General features: G+C 39.3%; 2 protein-coding genes across 3 annotated transcripts in view; both read right to left on the reverse strand.

Moving 5' to 3' along the window:
• The window catches only part of dennd2b (DENN domain containing 2B), a 49,008-nt gene extending 34,760 nt beyond the window's left edge, over positions 1 to 14,248 (reverse strand). The window contains exon 1 of one of the 2 annotated variants that reach the window (XM_010730995.3): positions 14,142 to 14,248. The gene's annotated coding sequence lies outside the window, so the exon portion shown is untranslated. Of the gene's footprint in view, positions 1 to 9,385; positions 9,685 to 14,141 lie in introns of those variants that run through there. The other variant, XM_010730986.3, reaches the window with a different exon arrangement.
• A 1,328-nt stretch (positions 14,249 to 15,576) lies between these two features.
• On the reverse strand, positions 15,577 to 20,383 carry tmem9b (TMEM9 domain family, member B). The gene is made up of 5 exons (XM_010730975.3): positions 20,137 to 20,383; positions 19,330 to 19,421; positions 19,143 to 19,251; positions 18,865 to 18,999; positions 15,577 to 16,937 (listed from the first exon to the last, which is right to left on the reverse strand). Exons 1-5 carry the CDS (start codon positions 20,206 to 20,208, stop codon positions 16,782 to 16,784), a joined length of 564 nt encoding a protein of 187 aa, XP_010729277.1. The 5' UTR covers positions 20,209 to 20,383; the 3' UTR covers positions 15,577 to 16,781.
• Between the last annotated feature and the right edge of the window lie 541 nt (positions 20,384 to 20,924).

Below are 20,924 nucleotides of genomic sequence, written 5' to 3' on the forward strand. Positions count from 1 at the left end.
CCAGTGTGATGTGCAGACACATAAAGGTTCTCTAGTGATTTTTTTTCTCACCACAGTGGATCATTGTGTGTCTGTACTTGAGCACAACATGTTAATTTCAGAGGCTGCCTTCAGGTGGCTGCAGATATTTAATTAACTGGAAGGTTTTTATACAGTCTGAAATCAGCGGTGGTTAACAGAGACTGGCAACATTCCCATCGGAGGGTTCAAACTAATCACAACAAAACACATTTCCCTGCCTGTCTGACGACACTGAATTTTTTAGGCCTCCTTGTTTCTACAGTAACCTAGAATGGACAAATTAAACACTGTGTTTTTTTTTCTCCACATATTTCTCCTTCATGCTAGAAAGCAGTGGGTGATGTGAGGGGGCGGAAGGGGAGCTAAATGCTACCAAATCCTACGCACCGGTCCTTTAAAGACACAACATGAACAAATATTTTTGATAAGGGTTTATCTTTATCTTTATCTGACTGTTGCAGAGAGAGGCTGGATGACGTGAAGCAAAAGGCCCAAGCTGGAAAAAAAAGCTGGAACTCTGCAGCCAGGACTCAGGCCTTAGTAGATGAGGCGCCTCCTATCTTCATCATGTCATGCCAACATATATGCAGAGGTGAAAGAAATTATGTTATTGGTGCTAAAAGCATTGCTCTGATTGTTTAAAGCATCCTACATTTAACAATATGACAAGTCACAGCATAAACAAACAAACAAACAAAAAAAAAAACATGACATCTTCCTTCTAATAAACGTTTCCTGGACTTAATCTCATATCAGACCTCAAACTGCAGGTCATTGCCCTTGAAAATCATTTTTTGAAATTCTGCAATGACCCTTTCAAAAAGGGCTCCAAGTGATTGTTCTGGTGCATAAGGAGGTCAAATGGATATCCTTAGAGATCAGAGGTGGAGGATGGGAGGGTGCTTGGCAGCATGACTTGTTTACAGGAAGTTGTTGTATGGAGAAGCCAGCCAACCAGTAGTGGGGCTGAGTCCTATAGAGACAGATGAGGAGAGAGAGAGGGAGCATTCCTGCTGTCAGCTATTTCCTGTAACTGTGGACTGTGCTAAGAGGACGGGGCATACATCTTTATTTTCATCATACTGAAAGAATGATGCTGTTCTGTCCAGCTCACTACTCTCCTGTACTGCTGTTACTCTGTGAACTAAAAAAAAACTGGCACAAAATAGGACTCTGTATTTTCTGTGATGCTAGACAGCACTCCCTGACTCAACAGAGGAATTTAAACATAAAAGCATACAAACATATATTAACCAGTGTGTCAAGTGTGCAGGTGACTCGGAGGGAGAGCTACTTATCAGGCAACATGACATTTGCGCTAAAATTAGGGCACTCCTCAAATGATTTCTATAAATCAGAGAGTCTCAGCCACATTTAGGACGAGGAATATGGATTGCCCTGGGAAAACGCACTTGGATGGATAGCCAAATGTACAGAAATGAGCTTGCCTAAATAACTTATCCATGATTGCATAATAAAACAAAACAAATCATCAGGAAATTGAGACAAAAATAAGCAGGACTTGAGAAATATAGTCTTTTGTATCATTCTCAATTAAACAAAATGGAAATATTCTGCCCACATTATCGTCAGACACACCGGCAGCTGTGTAAATTATTATTTCTAATTAATACCCACTGAAACAATACTGTATGTTTTTGGAAGTGAGATTCAATATTCAGTATGACTCTCCCTCTGACTGAAAACATGAAGCTTCTGCCATTTCAATTAGTAACATCTCAAAGCAAACACACAAAGATTGGAGAAAAAAATTGCCATTAACTGCTAGGAGAGAAGGAAATTAAGCTGTTAACATTTTGAATTATGTTAGCACCACACTGCTTAGTTATATTAAGTTGAGCACAATGTTTATTTGTATAAATCCATCATTTTCTATGTTTTGGACAGAGAGTGTTACAGAAATGGGTCAAAGAAGCCCAATATGGACTTTGCAGTGTAAACACCAAAGGCGTTAGCCAACTGACTTCCTGAGGTCTGATACCATCTCGCTACACAAAATCATAGGCTGTAAACAACCACTTCTAAGAAAGCTCCAGAGTATCTTTAAAGTGCATTCAACCAGATTCAGCTCGGATTTTCTCTTGAGACGTCAGAGCCAAAGGCAAGCTAACGGTCAACAGTGACAAGTCAACAGCTTCATGCTGAGGGTAGTCATGCCTTCAAACATTATACAGCCTTCAGTCTTGATGAAACACTCGACATCGATCATTGTTTTACAGAACAGTGCAGGATATGAAGAGATGTTAATTGTATGTGGGCACAATTTGGCCTGTGGAGAGTAGTGGGCCTGTAGTTTGCAGACATTTTTGTTGCTTGACAAAATGCTTAAATTGCCAATGTGTATGCTTTATATTATCTCCTCTAAGCTTACAGAGTGCAAAGTTTTTCAAAGGATTCTTATCGATAAAGCTGATACAACCACCAGCATTCACTCTTTTACATTTTACATTTAGTCATTTAGCTGACGCTTTTATCCAACGCGACTTACAAAAAAGTAAGAAACAGTAAAGTTACAGTGCGATAAGGACATGTTAGTGCAGCTTTAAGTACTACTCGCGTAGTATCAAGTAACAATCCTAGAAGGGATAGATTTAGCATGTTTAGTCGATGGTAGTGCTAGTAGAGAAGGTATTCTATGAAGAGCTGGACCTTCAAGAGGTTTTTGAAGGTAGAGAGGGACACCCCTGATCTTGTAGGAACTGGTTATGAGTTCCACCAACGGGAAACAACAGACGAGAAAAGTTTGGATTGCCCTGAGTGAACAGATGCCGAAAACATCTGGAAACAACACTGATGAGAACGGTGGGATTGAACCTAAACAAAAAACGCTGTGAGCTGTAAAATCTGAACAATATTCTTAAATTTATTCTAAGTAGAAAAATATGGACTAGAGTAGCTTTTTAAGTATGTAGACAGTGTTGAATAACGTTGTTGACCTCATTGTTGAACCAGATCAAGTAACAAATATGAGCAACTGACATTATCAGCATGACACATGCCAAAACACCCACACCCACTTTCTTCATTGTCAGTCTGCACACACTGTTGCCGTCTCGACAGACGTCATCTCAACAGGACATGCAACTATTTTGTTCTATTTTATACATCAGCATTCCAAGAAAACAGAAATTTTATAACATTTTCTGCCAAATCACACATCTGCACTTCACAGCTACTGGACTGTGTCTTAACAACTTCTTCTGTTACTACTCTTTGCTTTGTCAAAGCAAAGACATGGTCTCTTTCTCTACTTTCAATCCTTATACTTGTAGACCAGAGATGAAAAAAGACATCCAGGAGTTTGCCTGTGTTTGGCTCCGGCTTAAAAACAAATCCTAAAATCCTTAAAGCCAAGTTGTCTCTTTAAGATATTCAACACCGTCATCTTAATGACCTAGCTTAGCCATTTCAGGGTTTTTCCTGGTTTGTCATGTCCATGTCGAGAAGTACTAATTGATTACATGAGAGGCATATCAATGACGCATATTTTCCCCGGCAACAAGGGCATATTCATGGAATGGAACTACAACAGTGTCTCCATTAGACTATTTGGGCTGGAATAAAAGGCCCTTTGTGTTCAATACGTCCTTGAGAGGGAGATGTGGTTAAAAAGTAAGTCTTTTATCAGCTGCGTGTGTGTGTGTGTGTGTGTGTGTGTGTGTGTTCACATGAAAGACAGAGGCTCTGTTAGGTAAAATATCTTTCAAAAGAGAGTCCACACATGTCCTTGGCCCTGTCATATTTGACAGATCATCTGATACACAGTTCTCTCCACTACATGCAGGAATGTACTAATATTTGCCTTATCCTTCAGACTGCGGCTGCATTCAAAATATTAAAGAATGTTTTCAGAGGGTGAAAGAAAGCATTAGAGGGGGGCAGAAACACCTGGATCTGATGCCAAGATGAGCTTCTTTTTCATTCAACAGACTACACTCAAATATGCACTCTGTCAGCACCTGGCACTTGATGTTCAGACTATGAGAGCGCAATTTTATGACGCCATGATGGACAAACTTCCATTAATCTGCAGTTTAAGATCTTTGTTTATCCTGAAACACGCATTACCCGGGACAAGAAATCCCATAAACGGAGGCTAATACTGTCTCTTGCTACACAGCTTTTTTGGCTGCTCTGGTCCTCAGTTTTTTGCTGATCAGCAACCTGACTTCAAGGTTTTCAAAACCACTGCAGAGCTCTACACGCAGCCAAGACTCAAGAGGGGAAAAGAAGAGTGAAAATCTCTGCAAATTCTCAACTCTTTCAGACGTCACAACTCACTGGCAGACATGAGCCCACACACTAATCCATGCCATTGTTTCAATAGCAGCAGAAAGACCAGTTTTGTCCGCCGTGGACAAAAAGAGACTTGAGCTGGTTGAGTCGCGTTAAAATGAGCATTGTGGGTGATGAGTTGCATAAATATCCCGGTAGGAAGGAATTCAGCTCTTGATACTTGACCCAGGATATTATAGTCCACATAAAAAAAAAACCTTTACAACACACACACTGGCTGTACATGTGAGGTGTGCACACACATTCAGCCTTGTGTTGCAGGCCAGACATAAAGGAAAAGTTCTCAACTAAAAGTAAAAGATTGATGTATTATGCTATGAATGTATATTATGTATGTAACCTCCTGTCTCTGGGCAGCAGTTTAAGGCTCTGACAGCCTCAATGTATCTCTATGTAAAAGAAAACCACCAAGGTTGATGCTACTGGCAGTTGCACATAGCCATACCTATGTAATTACCCCCATACTCCACCACATGGTTCACCATGCTGACACTATATAGCTCAATCGACCAGGTGGAACCAATTCTTGGAATCTTTTTTTATCTCCTTTTTTAGCCATTTCAGCTCTTTTCTTTTCTAAGTAATCATGGCATATTTTCTCTTTGTGGAAAAGAGAAAAAACCCTTCTGTGTAACCTAGATATGAGCTTGCACAGCTGCAGATGCAGGCATGTGGAAAACGGGCTTATATCCATCTGAGCTGCAGCAGGGGGGCTAGAATTTGTGTCACAGTGCTGACCCCTGACACACAGTCTTTGACTTTTCCAAGGACTTAGATAGAGAAAGTAGATAAGATGTATCCTTGTTTGCCCCAGTCTTATAGTCAGAGTTTAGCTAAGCCAAAGAAGCAATGACGACTTGTGCACCATCTGTGTCGTTGCTCATTTTCTCTACTATGAGCATAATTGTCAGTGTTTATCAGCCTCGAGCAGGTTTGGTCTTGGAGCTTTTTTGTCATTAAACGGGACATTTCAAACTTAATGTGCAAGTCATGAGAACTTTTCAAAGATATCAGCTTGTATTTATGTAAATATTCTGAAGACGGTGCAAGAAAATAAAGAAGTGAGACCTGCAATGTCATCAATTTTATTCAAAACTCTGCTAAGATCACTTTTGGTAAACTTCTCTTTATCAGTACATACACTTCACCTCGACCACTGGGGTGATCTTAACTGTTTCAGTTTGGTGAACTTAACTTAACCCTAGAAGAGGCAGAGATCATATGAGCTGTCTGTGGAACAGTTACAGTGTATGAATTTATTGAAATAGTTTGTCTTTCTGACTTTTTAATGCAGAAATTAAAGAAACAAATGACTGGAAACTCAATACACACTGTGCTCTAGCTTCCAACACTTAAATTACCTTTATTAATCTTGACGGAAGGAGTCAGTGAATGAATAAAGATGATGACAAACTTTGACAACTTCAGTTCTTTTTGTCTGCGTGGCAAGGTGTAATGATTACTATGGCACTATGAAAATGATACACGACAAAGCAACCAGCAATTTATCATAGTTTATGGGCTGTCTGCTTTATTACGTAGATTTACAAATTGCAATCTTTAAGAAAACGTGTGTGCCATTCATTATATCAACAGGTTCTGACCCGTGTTTATTAGCCGGGAGGTTCACAAACACAGCTGACAGTGTTTGTACTCATTCATCAAAGCTGATGTCGACCTGCTTTTATCCGTAACTAAGTAATGCTGGATAAAGTAACATCCTGAATAAGTGGAGGCAGAACATGTCATGACCTGTAAATAGTGATCTCATTCAATGATTGCACCTGACCTGACTGTATAACGCACAAAGAGAATTGGGTATAATGTGACATGCACAAGTTTAATTAGACTGTGGCTGCCGGTTTATCGTTACGACGCAGCAAACATGAAGAAATTTCAATAAAGACATGCCACCTGCATCAAACCAAGGTGACATGAGTTATTTTTTTAAATCACAGGTTACAATACAATCTATATTAACAAGCATCAAAGAAAAGTCAGCAGCTGTAAATTTATGACTTTAAATAGATGTATTTAGAGATGTATGTTCAACAGTAGCACTAGCAGACAGACAGATCAGCCTCACATATTCTCATCAGCAAACAGAGTCAAACATGTCTTTCAAGAAAAAAAAAAACCCTCTCGTGACAGTTTCGACAAAAGGATTAAGTGGATCTTGAACCTGACTTCCAAGTGTGCTACAATACAACCACATGCTACAGACATCCTCTTGGAGCTTAGGTTACAAATATAACTGAATAACAGCATGGAAGCATCATGAAAAGTGTAAGGAGATTTATTTTCTCTAAAGAAGCTTTCTCTCTCTCTGGTGGTGGTTGATAATTTCGGTTCAGCTTGGGGGAGATGGTCTTGTGATCCGAACAACACTCGGGTAGATACACGACTGAGAAATCTGCTCATAAAAAAATGACAAATAATCTCTCCACTCTAAACAGCTGTAGCTGAAGTTGCCTTCAGCGAGACCCTGAACAAAAAACTCTTCTGTGGCCAACAGTAGGCCATCAGACTCTCACACTTTAAGTGTATGATTGTGAAGTACTGATCAACAGCAAGCGCCTCAGGTTAAGTTCAACTTACCAACCTAACAGGATAATAGGAGATAACACTTTAATTTAACCATGCTCTCTTCTATCACTCCATCACTGCAATGATAAAAGGGCTGCTCAAGTGATCACCTTGTCTTTTGACTTCATACTTCACTGTTGGAGAATGTCCTCAAATGGGTTTAATGAAATATTTTGACAAAACGAGACAATCAGACGGAACTTTAAAGGGAACTTTCACTATTACCTGAAGCACTATCTACAAATTGTGAATGTGATTTGCTTTGACTGTAGCTCCAATACAACACACTCACATTTGGAAAACTCAGCAACAGCATTGTGCCTTTATAAATATGACAACCTATCCACAAACCTCACTGCTGCTGACTATTTCTTTCTATTTCTTTCGTTCTGTTTTACCCCAGTAAGTGTGCAGAAGGATAACATTGATCGAAATGTGAGACATTGTTGTTATGTCTTTATGATCCTCAGCAAAACACACCAAGACTATCTGGATGGACCGACAGAGAGCAGGAAAGAGGAAAGTTACTTTGACTGCGATGCTGAGTGAACAACAATCCCTTCTAAAGTGGCTGGTGATAGGCCAGACTCACTCCTGTTATGCTGAATGGAGAACAGGGAAGAATTTCCTCAATAGCTTTGTGTTGACAGTCCCGTCCACTGAGAGGGGAAGGTCATTGTTTGATCTGCACAATAGAAAGAGTTTAAGGGATAAATAGAGAGCTAAATAAAACCAGTCACGTCTCTACAGTTTGTAGAGAGTGTATGAGGTCTTAAGTTGTAATCTGTTAAGTCATAAAACATTCATGATGGACCCAAAGAGTCCCATATATATAAATATATTTTCTTTTTTGTATAGAGACAGCTGAAGAGTGACAGGAAATGTGGGGAGAGAGAGATGGAGAATGACATGTAGGAAAGAGCCACAGGTCGGATTCGAACCTGCCAGGGCAAGGACTGAGCCTTCGTACATGGGGCAGCTGCTCTACCAACTGAGCTAAAAAACACCCCGGAGTCCCATATTTAAACTCGGTGATAGCATGCAAGTTTGTAGAATGATTCATTTCTTTTTAATTTTTAAATCTATATCTGGATCAGCACCAAATTCAAACTGATCACATGAACCCGATTTCTTCATTCAAGTGAAAAGGAGGAAGGAGATCATGGGACAGTAGAGAAAAGGCATCTTTTAGTGTTGAAAAAAAAAAAACATTTTAAAGATTCCTTGTTCCCATCTGCACGCCAAAAAACAACAACTTGTTGCTTGTTGTTCATGACCTTAAGCAGTAGTTCCACGAAATCCCACTGAAATCTGCAACCAAGTTTAAAATAAAAATAAAAAAACAAGCTGAGAAAAAGCTGAAAACCATCATTACTGTGGGTAAAACAAACATGTTGTGGTCAAAAAGTACAATACTGATATGAACATAAGAAGGATTGTCATTGTTGGTCAACTTTATGTGGTTTGTTTGGTACTTTTTTCTCCTTTATTGCTGTGTTTCTATATGATTTATGTTCTGTTTTTTGCTTGCTACGTGAACAATTTTCTAACTTTGTTTTGATACGTGCTACATAAATAGATATACACTGTCACCAATAAAGTTGTAATAATTTTGTTTTCAGACACATTCCTCTTTTTATTCCTGTTTATACACGTCAGGTTGTGTGTGGTTTAATTTTCACTGTTTGAAAGAGACTGATCAATAATTTCTATCTATCAAGAGGTAAAATATTTTATTCCAACTTTACGGGCAACAGTGTATTTAAAGTATGTATACGTGCATTTTGTCTTACAACATTATTGCCACTTTAATTTACTACAGTAAACATTTGCTGTTTGTGCATGACATGTTGCTGGTGTCAGGTCTGTACTATTCCCATGTAAACAGCATTAACAAAGACAACCGCATGTTTGTATTGTTATATACAAACTGTAAAAACAATGCAGGACAAACTGCACATTTAAAGTTGACACATTTAGTTTAGTTTAGTCCCCCCAGAACAGAAACACAGTCCAAAAAACTACAACAGGAAAAGTCCTCAGTGAGTTCATATCAGAGGTCCTGTGCTGCCTCTCTGTTTATCTGCTGCTTTGACTTTCTGGATGTTTCAGCTTTAGATAACTCGGTCTAATTACAAATGCGCAGAGTTACTGCTTGTATCCGCTGGGACATTTTTCTTCATTCAAAGGGTCAAATGAAAAATGAAATGAAAAAACTCTCTCATACACAGAGACAGTCTCTTACTGCACTTCATCGTTTATCTAACATTGGTCGATGACCAAATATGGTCACATGGAGATTACATTTAAACACGCGTTTGTTTGTTTTTCCCCCCCTTTCTAAAACTTTGTCTCCCGGTCCCTTGTTGCTGTCGGCACCGGTTTCCTAAACGCTAAGCTCAGAGTTGAACCCTCCCGCTGTTTATAGCTCGTCAATAACGGTTCAAAAAGCAGCTGTTACCTCCGCGTTTCTCCTCACGTCCATGGCTGCTGACATTTTGAGATTATAATCCCTTTGTGAGGCTCAAATCCCGTTCGTCTACACGTTGAGAAACTTTCCCTGGTTACCTGCCCCCCTCTATAAACTCCGACTAATGTCTTTCCAACCAAAACCGACAAAAAAGAAAAAAAAAAAAGCCCTCCTGCCTCCCCTCTCACAGCCTGCTGCAGAGCAGAGTGGAGGGCAGGACTTGTTACCATGGAGACGGGTTGTTTGCCCCCCACTTTTCTCAGGATTTGCCCCCCTGCCCTCCTCAGACAGGCATTCAGCCTCCCTCTGCCTTGTTTATTGTTACGGTGCACCGAGGAGTGTGGATGAATATTCACGAGTTGGAAGGCTGCTGATGGGGTGCAACCATGTTTGCCAGCATTGCAACACATTGTCATGCTGGGGAAAAAAAAAAAAAAAAAAAAAAATCCACTGGGCCCACTGGTCAATAGGAACACATTTCACCCACACAAAGATGTCTTTCATTTGTTAGAGATGAATGTGCAACCAAGCAGAGGCCCGTACAGAGACACTGAGCTGAAGTTTAGAGCCAGCTTACAAGTACTAATACATTTTGGGGACGTTATTAGAATATTTAAGGCATATCTTTAGGGGTGTAAAAAGTACTCTTAGTACTTTACTCAAGTAAAAATAGCAACAACGCAAGGTCAAAATACTACATTGTACATTGTGAGTAAAATATAAGTATAAGTAGCAGGCAAAATGCATATGTGTACAATCTGTTATATTATCTAAGCAGTATTTGAATGTTTTAGAAGGATTTTAACTTCTTTACATGCAGTTTGTAAGATAATGATAGTGTTTGTAAAATGTTTATCTTAAAAAAAGTTACTAGTAACTATAGTTGTCTATTGTATAGTTGTCCCTTCTCAAATGTAGTACAGTATAAAGCAAGATAAACTGTAGTAACCAGTATGCAGCAAGACTGTCTGTGCTGGTGATTTATTATTAAAATTATAGTTTCTTGATTATTTTCACTGAATTGTAACTATTTGAGATGGTAGTTAAAGGTCCAGTGTGTAAGATTTATGTGTAAGTGTGTAAGATCTATTGGCAGGAATGGAATACAATATTCTTTAGTAAGTTTTCATTAGTGTATAATTACCTGAAAATGAGAACTGTTGTGTTTTAGAACCACTGTTTTTCTACGGTAGCCCAGAAGGAGAGGGTGGGGCATGTATTCGTTTGGTCTGCAATCTGCAACTTCACTGCTAGGTGCCCCTAAATCCTACACACTGGACCTTTAAATACTTTTAGTACTTTATAATTTGTAGTCACATCCAGTGGTTTCACCTGTAGAGGCGTACTCCAGGACCTAATGACATTGGTTGTGGGCGTGGCCACAGGTGTAACAAGCATACATCTGACAGAAGACATGCAGCTACATGCGTTAAGAGCTGTTGGGTGTAGTCAGAAGTAAAACAGTTTTAACCAGAGAGGGCAGCGTAACACTGTTATCAGCCTGGTGTTAAGTTACTCTTTAAGTACAGGCATTTACTAAATTTGCATAGTTACATTCCACTATTGCATATTTCTCAGCATATTAAACATTGACATTGCTTTGGAGCTGAACCACAGGTCCAAACTTGAGGTGACCACAAAAATGAAAGTATTCGCCCAAAATGTAATATCCCCCTGCTAGGTTTGAGTTAACTCCAACCAAATTTAACCACTTAACTCTGTCTGTGCTGCGGTTCTGGAGCATTCACTGAGAAATAAAGAGCATCTTTGTCATGTCCGCTCATGTAAACCATTTCAGACTGTGCATGTTCATTTACGAGACAACAACACGATGAGAAAGCCACATGAATTTCAGACTTGCATGCCTCTCTCAGTGGCCAAGTGGTCAGTACCCGTTAAAAGGTATTTCATCTGTTCACCATAAAATATAAGTGAGTAAAGCTTATTTTTATAAACAGGCCTTCAGAACAAAAGACAAAAGAAGACAGGAGACGTGGACAAAATAAAAATTTAAAAAGAAACAATTTGTTTTCTAGTTAATCCGACAAAAACAACATAACAAACCAAACGCAAGTTACTGCTCTGTAGGGATTATATGACAGGCAACATCTTAAATTAAACGGATCACCCTAAATAAAGGGATTCACTGATAAAATACAAGATTTTTGAACAGATTTCATACCTCTTTCAATCTTAACTTTCACTCTGTGTTATGTTTGCTGGACACTTAGAAACTGATGGAGTTACCAACAAATAATAGTAATAGTTTGAGCAAACATCTGCTGATCTGCGGCACAACTAAAAGCTCCAGAGGAAGCGAGTAAGTGGACTGATTGGTGATTGTCTTGTCAGCTGCTTCCAAGGTCAAAACTGAACCATGAAACTCTGCACCAATCTCAGACAAACTCATCCCAAATCGTTGACTATGTAACATGACATCTTGTTTTTCTCTGTGCTGCTGCATGTAACGTCTTAATACCAAACGTCAAAGCACTCCTCATCCATAAAACCTGCTCTTTTTAGTCCCTCATGGTGTCTTATCATCCCACAGACTTGGGAACAGAGGAAGTCACAAAAACCCAGACATCCGTCATCACAGTCCGCAACATCAAGTCAGCAGGAAGCCTGTAGAGCCCTGCCACTGTGCAGCTTTTCTCAGAAACCCACTCAAAACCTTTCAAGTCCTCGTAAAAAGATAGTCCTTCCTGAAAACACTGCAAACTCTTAGTGTCTGAGCACAAAAGGCAGAGGCGCTGGCTGCTTTTTGTGGGATGTTTTACCAGAACGTAACCCAAGCGCTCACGCTCTCATGGAATTCATTGTTTCCATTGATCACAGTGCCATCTGTATTTCTCATTAAAAACCACATCCTCTTCTTGCATGACCTGGGAGCATCAAACAAGGTTCAAAACAGCTCTGTGTGTACACTTTGTGAAATCCTCACATCCATGACAGGGTTCTCTACAGTATTAGAGATACAGTACATTTTAGAGTTGACCACAGAGTTCTGATGGTGTGAATCATAAGCCACTCTTCTCATTCTCATGATTGCACACCTGCTAAAACCACACATGGGAGTTTATTTTCTGTAATAAAATCCCTAAACCTTATGTATGTTTGTTAAGGATTCACCCCGAATCCCAAATCCTAAAACACTCATGGGGATTATTGCACAGCTCTATGGGGATTTTTCCACCTACACTCCAAAGATTTCACCTCAGATCCTTTCCTTCAGCTTCTGGAAATTCCAAGAGGTTCGAGGGAAGTATGGAAATGTTGAACCCATGTGAGATGACAACAACACATAAAATCTAAAAAAAAACTGCACGTTTATCTACTTCATTTTTCACGAGGAAAATATCTGGTGAAATAAGCATATCAGGTTTCAAACCTGAGGCAGCTCTTAAACTCTGGGATTATGTTGAGTCAGGCTGACGTGTCGAGTCAACACTCCTCTCGGCGCTGACAGAGGAGGCACAACTTCCTCTCCTCTTTTAAAGCTGAAGAAAATAAGCTGCAAGTGTCTTCTAGACAGCAGCTGAAAATAATAAAATGTAACTACTGCCTTATTTTATTTTTTATTTTTTTTGAATATTTGAATGCAAAAACATTCGGGCGTTGCAAAATGTTACTGTTGCTGCTCTGTGGTCGTTCAGAGAGAATAAGCAGGCATGTAATCATGCTGTTTGATTATTTACATTCGCAAGAATTCACAGCCTTAGTAAGTCTCAAACAGTTGCAGACTTTGTCCCAGAGAAAGAACTGCTATCAAATGCATCCTTCAATCCATCCATCATCACTCAAGATACAAAATAACACCGAAATAATACTGACAACCTGATGTGTGTGTGTGTGTTGGCAAGGATGGAGGCGTCCATTCTTTGTTATCAGCACTGGGAACTGTCTGCACTATTAACACACATCAGTTCACTGAGGCATATGAAAACATAGAATAAGGAAAATAAAGTACTAGAACGGTGAATTGACTAGCTTTGATCCACAGTAATGTGTAACCGACCAGGTCACTCTTTGATTAATCATTTAAACTGGAGTGTTTCGACTGAAAACCAGACAAACCAACAAGTCGACACCATGTTACTGCTGCTTTTATAACTGCAGATGGCAGTTTCATAACATATCATGCGAGACAACACAAGGACATCCCTTTATCTCCAGGCATTTTTTTTGTTTGTTTTTCACTGCAGAGCAGCTACAACATCAGTCTGGCTATTCACTCAGAAGCCTTGAAGGCAAACAGGCAGTTTGTGTCTGTGTGTGTGCGAGTGCAGAGAAACATTAAAAAAAAAACACTGAAGTGAAACTTGTAGTGACATGAAGAAAAAACAACAACACAGGTGAGTGTTCCAACAAAGTGTGAGGAGTGCATAAACCATTTGATATTTAGATGGATCAAATTCAAAGGCGGAGGCGCCCCCTGTAGGCCGATCAATGCAAATGCAGCACAAAAGCTGAGAAGAACTACTTTTCTCCTGTAAACATCAGAGGATTAGACAGTTTACCAACATCGATCAAAGTCAGCATCTCTGAAAAACTTTAATCTCGGGCATGTTAATTATATCCACAATAAAGCAGAGTAGGGAAAAAAAGAAGAGTTCATCTTTTCTTGTGGAGTCAACTGACAAAAGATGCTGCAAATACTTTAAATTCCTTAAAAAGGTAAAAGAAAAAGAAATCTCGTCAGATATCTGTGTAAACAACATTTAATGAGCTCCGACAGGACGCCTACCTGTGTCTGTGTGTCGCTGCGGGGTTTGTTCAAAGATCCATGCTTTCTAAGAGTCTGTGTCGCTTTCTGTCTGTGCAGCCTGAAAACTGAGGGTTTTTTTTCCTGCGGAAAAATAGTCTCCTCCGTATAACTGCATGCAAAGAGGGGGGGAAAAAAAGGAAAAGTAGACTGCACAGGAAATGATGACGCAGCTGTATGGAAATCACTTTACTTAATAAAAAAAAATGAAGGTTATTGAACATTAGCAGCAGAATTCATGTGATCACAGTTAAATTCAACAGGTTTTTATGAAAGGTTCAACTGGTTTTCAAGTTCATCAAAGTAACTCAAGAATTTAAATATGAATGTGCTCTAAATTATGTCATGACTGAGGTCATTTAAGGTCCTTGTATCAAAGTAAACTGTAAACATGCTTGTAAAGTCTTTATAGGAAACCAAGAAAGTCCAGAGTCCCTGTGTAAAGTATTTTTCCGTCGACTGTGTCAAATTGGCAACACAGTGAGCAGAAATCATCCAAAGCTGGATGCTGTCCTGTGGCCCCAGACATCCAGGGACTGCTGTTTGTCAGAGTAGCTATTAGTTTCTTTGTTTGGGAATATGCAAACCTATTATGTGGAGATTTAAATAGCGAGGGCCCTAAATCATCTGCTTTTTTACTAGATACCTTGGACTTGTCTTATAGTGGCACCTTTAGTCATAATCCAGTTATCATATCTGAAATGGCAGATGGCTGTCCACCATTAATCTGGCTTCTGTTCAAGTTTTCTGCCTGTTTTTCTTGTCAGTGTCGTCAAGTGCTTGCTCATGGTGGGAATTGTTCAGTCTCTGTAAATTATATTATAAAGAGTACGGTTTAGATCTGCTCTATATGGAAAGTTTCATGAGATAACTATTATGATTTGGTGTTAAATAAATAAAATTGAATTGAAATGTTTTAATTGTTTGTGTTGTTATGTGCTCTGTGATAAATTGTCCAGGGTGTACTCCGCCTCTCGCCCAAAGTCAGCTGGGATAGGCTCCCACCGTGACCCTGATGAGGATAAGCGGTTACAGATAATGTATGGATGGATGTTTTAGTTTGTGTACATCATAAAACAAATGCTTAATTATCAGAAACACAAAGCAAACCTGAGGTAAGGTGTTTTTTTTAGCGTGGCAATACTCAATTTTTATGACTATAAGCGAAATTAGTTGGTGGAATATGCGTGTGAGTTGGGGCACCCTAGCAGGTTAATCCAGTCCTGTGTGCATAACACTTTTAAACTGTAAAAGTAATGAGTAGCCCATGGCATATTTCAAAGTGCATCTGAATATTATCTCTCACAGGGAGATGTTGACAAACATCAAACTATGTGCAAGTATTATCTGTTCTTGGTTGCTGATTAGGCCTGCAGCTAAGATAAAGCATGAGGAAATTTTAACACATCACAAAAGCAAGGATCACAAATATTACATAAATTTATTCAAAGTTAAGGGTATCACATATACAATAGTTAAGAACACTTTCACAGGTCTCCCAACAGTGGCTCTGTGTCCACTCTGCCTATGTACACAGCCCCAGTATACACAAAATAAACTTCTTTGAACCACTCTGACACACTAACGCTGCCTGTCAGACAACAAGGACCTTCATAATGGAACAGATGTTAGGTCAAGCACACAGCGGTGCCAAAAATGAAAAGACAAGAGGTTTGTTCAGGCAGTTGAAGAGGACGCTGATTGCAATAGCGTCTTCAACAGAGGGGAGGGGGGGTCAATAGCACAGCTATGTTGACTATGACGAAATTGCATCATTTTCAGTAACAAGATTCAGTAAAACTACCTTCAAATAATGAATTTATGCATTAAATGATGGATTTCACACCAGTTATGAGACATTAAACATGATGGTATGAAAACACATTTATAAAAGAGTTATTATAAAACATGCATTTTCAAAGAAGGCTGAGAGATTTATATTTTACACTATTTCCTTTCTCCTGTGGTGAGAGCAGTAGTTCCAAGTTAGTTTTAGGGTGGAAAAAGCCCACCAGCTACATGTTAACAGGTCATTACTGGTCCAGTTATACAGCCATGATGAGGCTGCAAACCAACATGTGGATGTTTTTCTCTGAACGCCAGTTTGTAAAATTAAAAGACTGGTCAGCTTTGGACTGATGGGACTCCTCCTGACACTGTGGCCAGAAAGAGGATGTTAAAGGATGTTATAAAATATTAATTTGAAAGATTTATTTTTATCTCACATTTATTAGTCTCTACCATCGAGATTTTCCATTGCAAATCCTCTGGTGACTTGGCACTTCTACAAACCAGAGCAGGCAGAGAGGAAATTCATGGTTTTGGAAACGCTATTTAAGACTGTTCATTCAAGATTGTGCAAAAATCAATTCACTGTAATCTCTTGTGCTGCCTGCAGACTAAATAAGAGCTCCCAGCTTTGATTAAACATCTGCCGGGGACTCCAGCTCTACAGATCCAGATTTCTTCACCATGTCCACCTCGAAAGCACCACACTTGATGAGATGCAAATCACAAATGAGAGAAGGGAAGCGATATAAACCAAGGGCTCCATCACAGTGTTTTTTTTTTTGTCGTTTGTTTTGTTTTTGCTCCACCAGTAACTTTTGCTCGCCGGGCAGTTTAACTGAGAACAACATGGCGGTCGAACACAGACTTCCTCTGTTCCTGGACCTGCCTTCTCCAGCGTTGCTGGGCATGCTCCACTTTGTTCAGCATGTTGGGACGAGAGTGTGACCGGGACAGAACATTGTGAGCATTGGCAAAAGGCTGCTGGTCCTGAAAACACAGAATAAAAAATAAATAAAACATGATTAACCTGAAAAGGTATGAAACATTTATTCAACTCACCCGTTCTTGTTTCTTACACCTGAGAAACTTTGCCTAACTTGACTGTTAAATCACAACCTGACGTTCAAATGATAATTCACACTTTTAAATCTTCCCGCCTAGATTATTGTAACTCTCTGTTCACCTGCCTCAATAAGGCATGTGCAAATATACTGCTATAAAATATGATAATGTAATGCTGTTTTTCTGACCCAAACTACCCTATTAAATCCATTTAATTTTTATAAAATGACATGTAATTTGCTCTTTATCCTGTGTTTGTTGCTTCTGTTTTGTTTCAGTTAGTAACAGATTATTTTACCCTCACTGGATTCTCCTTTTTTTTTTCCACATTGTGTTTTTGTAAAGTGTTCAAAAATCAAAGTTCCTATTGTTAATACTAAAAAGATTAGGAGGATCACAGTCGCAGCTGCCATCTGTGACGAATGCATTGAGGGGAATTTACCAACATTATCAGTTGGGCAGCCGGTCTGTATCAAAGACTGACTAAACATTACAAGCTCGCCATTTCCTCGATAATTAATGCAGCAGCTGTACTTCCGGTTACTTTGCTCTTGCTTACAAATCTTTCCCCAATTTGTTTTGGCCCAAGTGACAGATAAAAAGCTACTGTGTAACAAACAGTCAACTCTGGGTCAATTGGGATAGCTCTCTAGCGGTGGTAATTTTCCTGTTGTGCTTCTTTGCCATAATTACATGGAGCTCAAAGTTCAGTATGTGTCTTCTATTGTTTCCAGACAAACAGTTACAAGTTAGAGTGTATTTACCAGAACATTAGTACTTCTTGCACTGACCTATTTCTGACAGTAATTAGATTTAGATCATCATTTCATCTCCTATTTAATAGAAGTTAAAATGTTTCACTCTGACCATGTGAAACATTTTGCTGCTTACTACTGCTTAGTCACATTTCTTTAGAAAGCTCTCATGTAACACTTCCTCTTGCCTGAACTCTGCCAGTGAAAACACAGAGTGCTCAGCATAGCAGCTGCAGTTTCTCCTTTTCCTCAGGCAAAGGCAGTCACTGTTTGCATTCATTAATTCTAAACACTGTCATACTAAATTGATTTACTTGCTTTCTGCATGCATTTGAATGGTACCTGAAATGGTTAGGAACAGAAGTGACAACTATATCAGCGAGGCTACGGTTTAATCAACAGCAAGAAATCTGCATTTGCATGCAGCGCAATTAAGATGTTACTCTAAAAACCCAGTTAACTTAAGTTGGTTCTTTTCTACTGATGTCTATAGATAAGTGGGAACTGGCTTAGCCTGTTTAATGATCGTTTTCTGCCGCTGCTACTTGAACAAATATTTCCTCTCCTGTTCATGTTTTAACCTGCTGAAATCTAGCTACATTAACCCGGCTTCTTCTTTTAATCATGAGGCCTGATAAAGAAGCTTGGTGCCTCATTTTCCTGTTAAAGAATTGGGTTAGAGCCAGAAGCTTGTAGGGATCGTGGTGAGGTGAATGGAAAATGGTGGAAGCTGCCTACATCATGCACTGCTGCAGCTCTTTGCCTGTGAATATTGTTACTAATGGGTCTGACACAGAGTGAGAAAGCACTTTTAAAAGCTCCCTTCCACTCCCTGTGCTTGGAGTAAGTTTTACCACACAATGCTGCTTCCAAGATCTGTTTGCATGTTGATTTCACCCACTATCTGTTGTAGTCAATGTAATTTGGGCATTTCCTCTTCAATTACCTTGAAGGATAAATCTTGTGTGATATGCTGTGCTAAGGGACATTAGTGAAAAGTAAATAAATGATCATAACAAGAGCTGAGAAGGATGGTGGGGCAGTACCATATTAGAAAAAAAACAATGCAATGCTGTAGTATTAAGAGGAACACGAACCCCGCCATCGTCGTCACTTTGGATAAGCTGCGAGTGTCCAAACAGACGCCTCTTCAACATGGGCTCCAGGAGAGTCAGGTAGACCATGTAGAGCAGCAGCAGGCCCAGAATGGAGAGGTACATTATGATGGTAACCTAAACGTACGAAATCATTACTGACTGCTTGGTTTCCCTCGACATGTGTATGATCCAAAACATAGGAAACACTGTAAATTAAGAGACATATAATATTCACAGAATCCCATAATAATAGTAGAAGTTGAATATTTTTAACTTACCTTAATGGTCCCTGAGCTCCTCTCTTCATATTTACACTCGCAGCGTAAACAGTATGCCTCCACATCTTGTCCATCCACTGGCATGGGCTCGACCACATGGAGACAGTTACTAAAAAAAAACAGCAAATAACATTAACGGACTGACAGGAAGCTCAGGGAAGTGTAGTGACACATCACTTTAACATACCAGTCTTTGAGAGAAACATTTTGTTTGTAGATTTGCCCCTCGATATCTTTGTACGGTGGACAGATGCATTTACAGCGGATGTCTTCAGAATTCTGTAACAAGAGAGATCACGTGCATCACTTGTCATATCGTTTTCTTCTTCTTCTTTACACATACCCACTCATTTCACCGGATACAGATACATCACAATGTGGCTTTTAAAAATTAAAGTTGTTTTTAATATATGATTTTTATAATGTGATATTTTGATCACACTTTATTTCTCTATTGGTTGTATGTCATTCAATCTTAGTCTTATTAAACGGGCACAATAGTGTTAATGACTATGAATATGTATGTATATAATATCTATCTCTATATATATATCTATATATATTATATATATATATATATACACACTGTAATGCATTTATAGAGTTTTATTATTAAATATAATTAACAAAGGACAAATTACTGTCACTAACATCATTAGTTGTATTAGTATTGACTAAATCAAATCATAATCTTTGTTTTGAAATGTCAAACACATTGTTCCAACCTATTTGTTTGGTCTTAACATATTATATGTCTCTCATAAACATGTTTCCTGTACTGTCTTATAATAAATCCAACCTTTATGGAGGCTATAATGTCCAGCCAACATTGAGTGTATCTGATCATAATTATCATAATCCAGCAGCGTTAGAAACACCTGCGACATAAGAGACAGGTTAACTTTGCTGTTCCTGCTCTTGACAGACACAGTTTACTAAACCATCATCATCATCTCTCTCTATCGCCAGCTAACCGGGCTAACATTAGCCTTACCTTCGCTGTCACTTGGCTCAGCAGCACGAAACAAGCCAGAGACAAACCCTGGACAAGAAACGCAGACTTCATCTTCACGGTCGAGATTTTTCAAGTGTTCAACAGCCGCTCAAACGTTTTCAAAAAAAAAGACTAAGCCTAAACACTGACGACGCTTTCCATCGAGCTAATTCAGGGATAAACACCTTCAGCCTCCCAGCAGCTGACTTGTAGTTTCCGGAGATGGCGGCCGGTTTCCGCACTCAGCACCACGGGGAGCGCTGCATGACGTGTACGGTGAGTTCAGCAAGGGCGGCGATATATATGAACGTACCAGTTTGCTACACACCGCCCTTGCAGTTTACCCCGGGTGAGTATCTGACGTTTAAAACGAGCGCCACCTTTGGTTTGATGTCGTTGCAAAACAATCGGATTTAGCAAAATGTGGTGCGGGGCCACCAAGAGGACGTCGGGTGAACAGCAGCAGTTCAATCGATAACTATATATATATATATATATATATATAGAGAGAGAGAGAGAGAGAGAGAGAGAGAGTCTTGTTATGTCATATATAAGCTACATAACAACAATGTTTATAAATAGTATATGGTTTAATCTAACAGACTCTTTTCACAGCAGCAATTTCAAACACAGGTGTTACCAATGATACTAATTAAGGCCTCATTCCATTCAGGTCAGACAGAGTCAGGGTGCTGCTGTGGTGCACGTTGCCACACTGGAATAGTCTCTGCTGCAATAAATGGAACTGAACCTTAATTAGTATCATTGGAAACACCTGTGTTGACCCT

Source organism: Larimichthys crocea, chromosome VIII (assembly GCF_000972845.2).
Source record: "Larimichthys crocea isolate SSNF chromosome VIII, L_crocea_2.0, whole genome shotgun sequence".
NCBI classification, from domain to species: Eukaryota; Metazoa; Chordata; class Actinopteri; family Sciaenidae; genus Larimichthys; species Larimichthys crocea.

What these genes read in the sequence shown, in the direction of transcription:
- tmem9b (XM_010730975.3), bottom strand. Translation starts at nt 20,208, where the DNA reads ATGAAGTCTGCGTTTCTTGTCCAGGGTTTGTCTCTGGCTTGTTTCGTG. An exon ending in AATGTTTCTCTCAAAGACTG is followed by an intron (nt 19,252 to 19,329) that starts GTATGTTAAAGT and finishes GTTTTTTTTTAG; the next exon opens with TAACTGTCTCCATGTGGTCG. An exon ending in AAAGTGACGACGATGGCGGG is followed by an intron (nt 16,938 to 18,864) that starts GTTCGTGTTCCT and finishes CTGTGTTTTCAG; the next exon opens with GACCAGCAGCCTTTTGCCAA.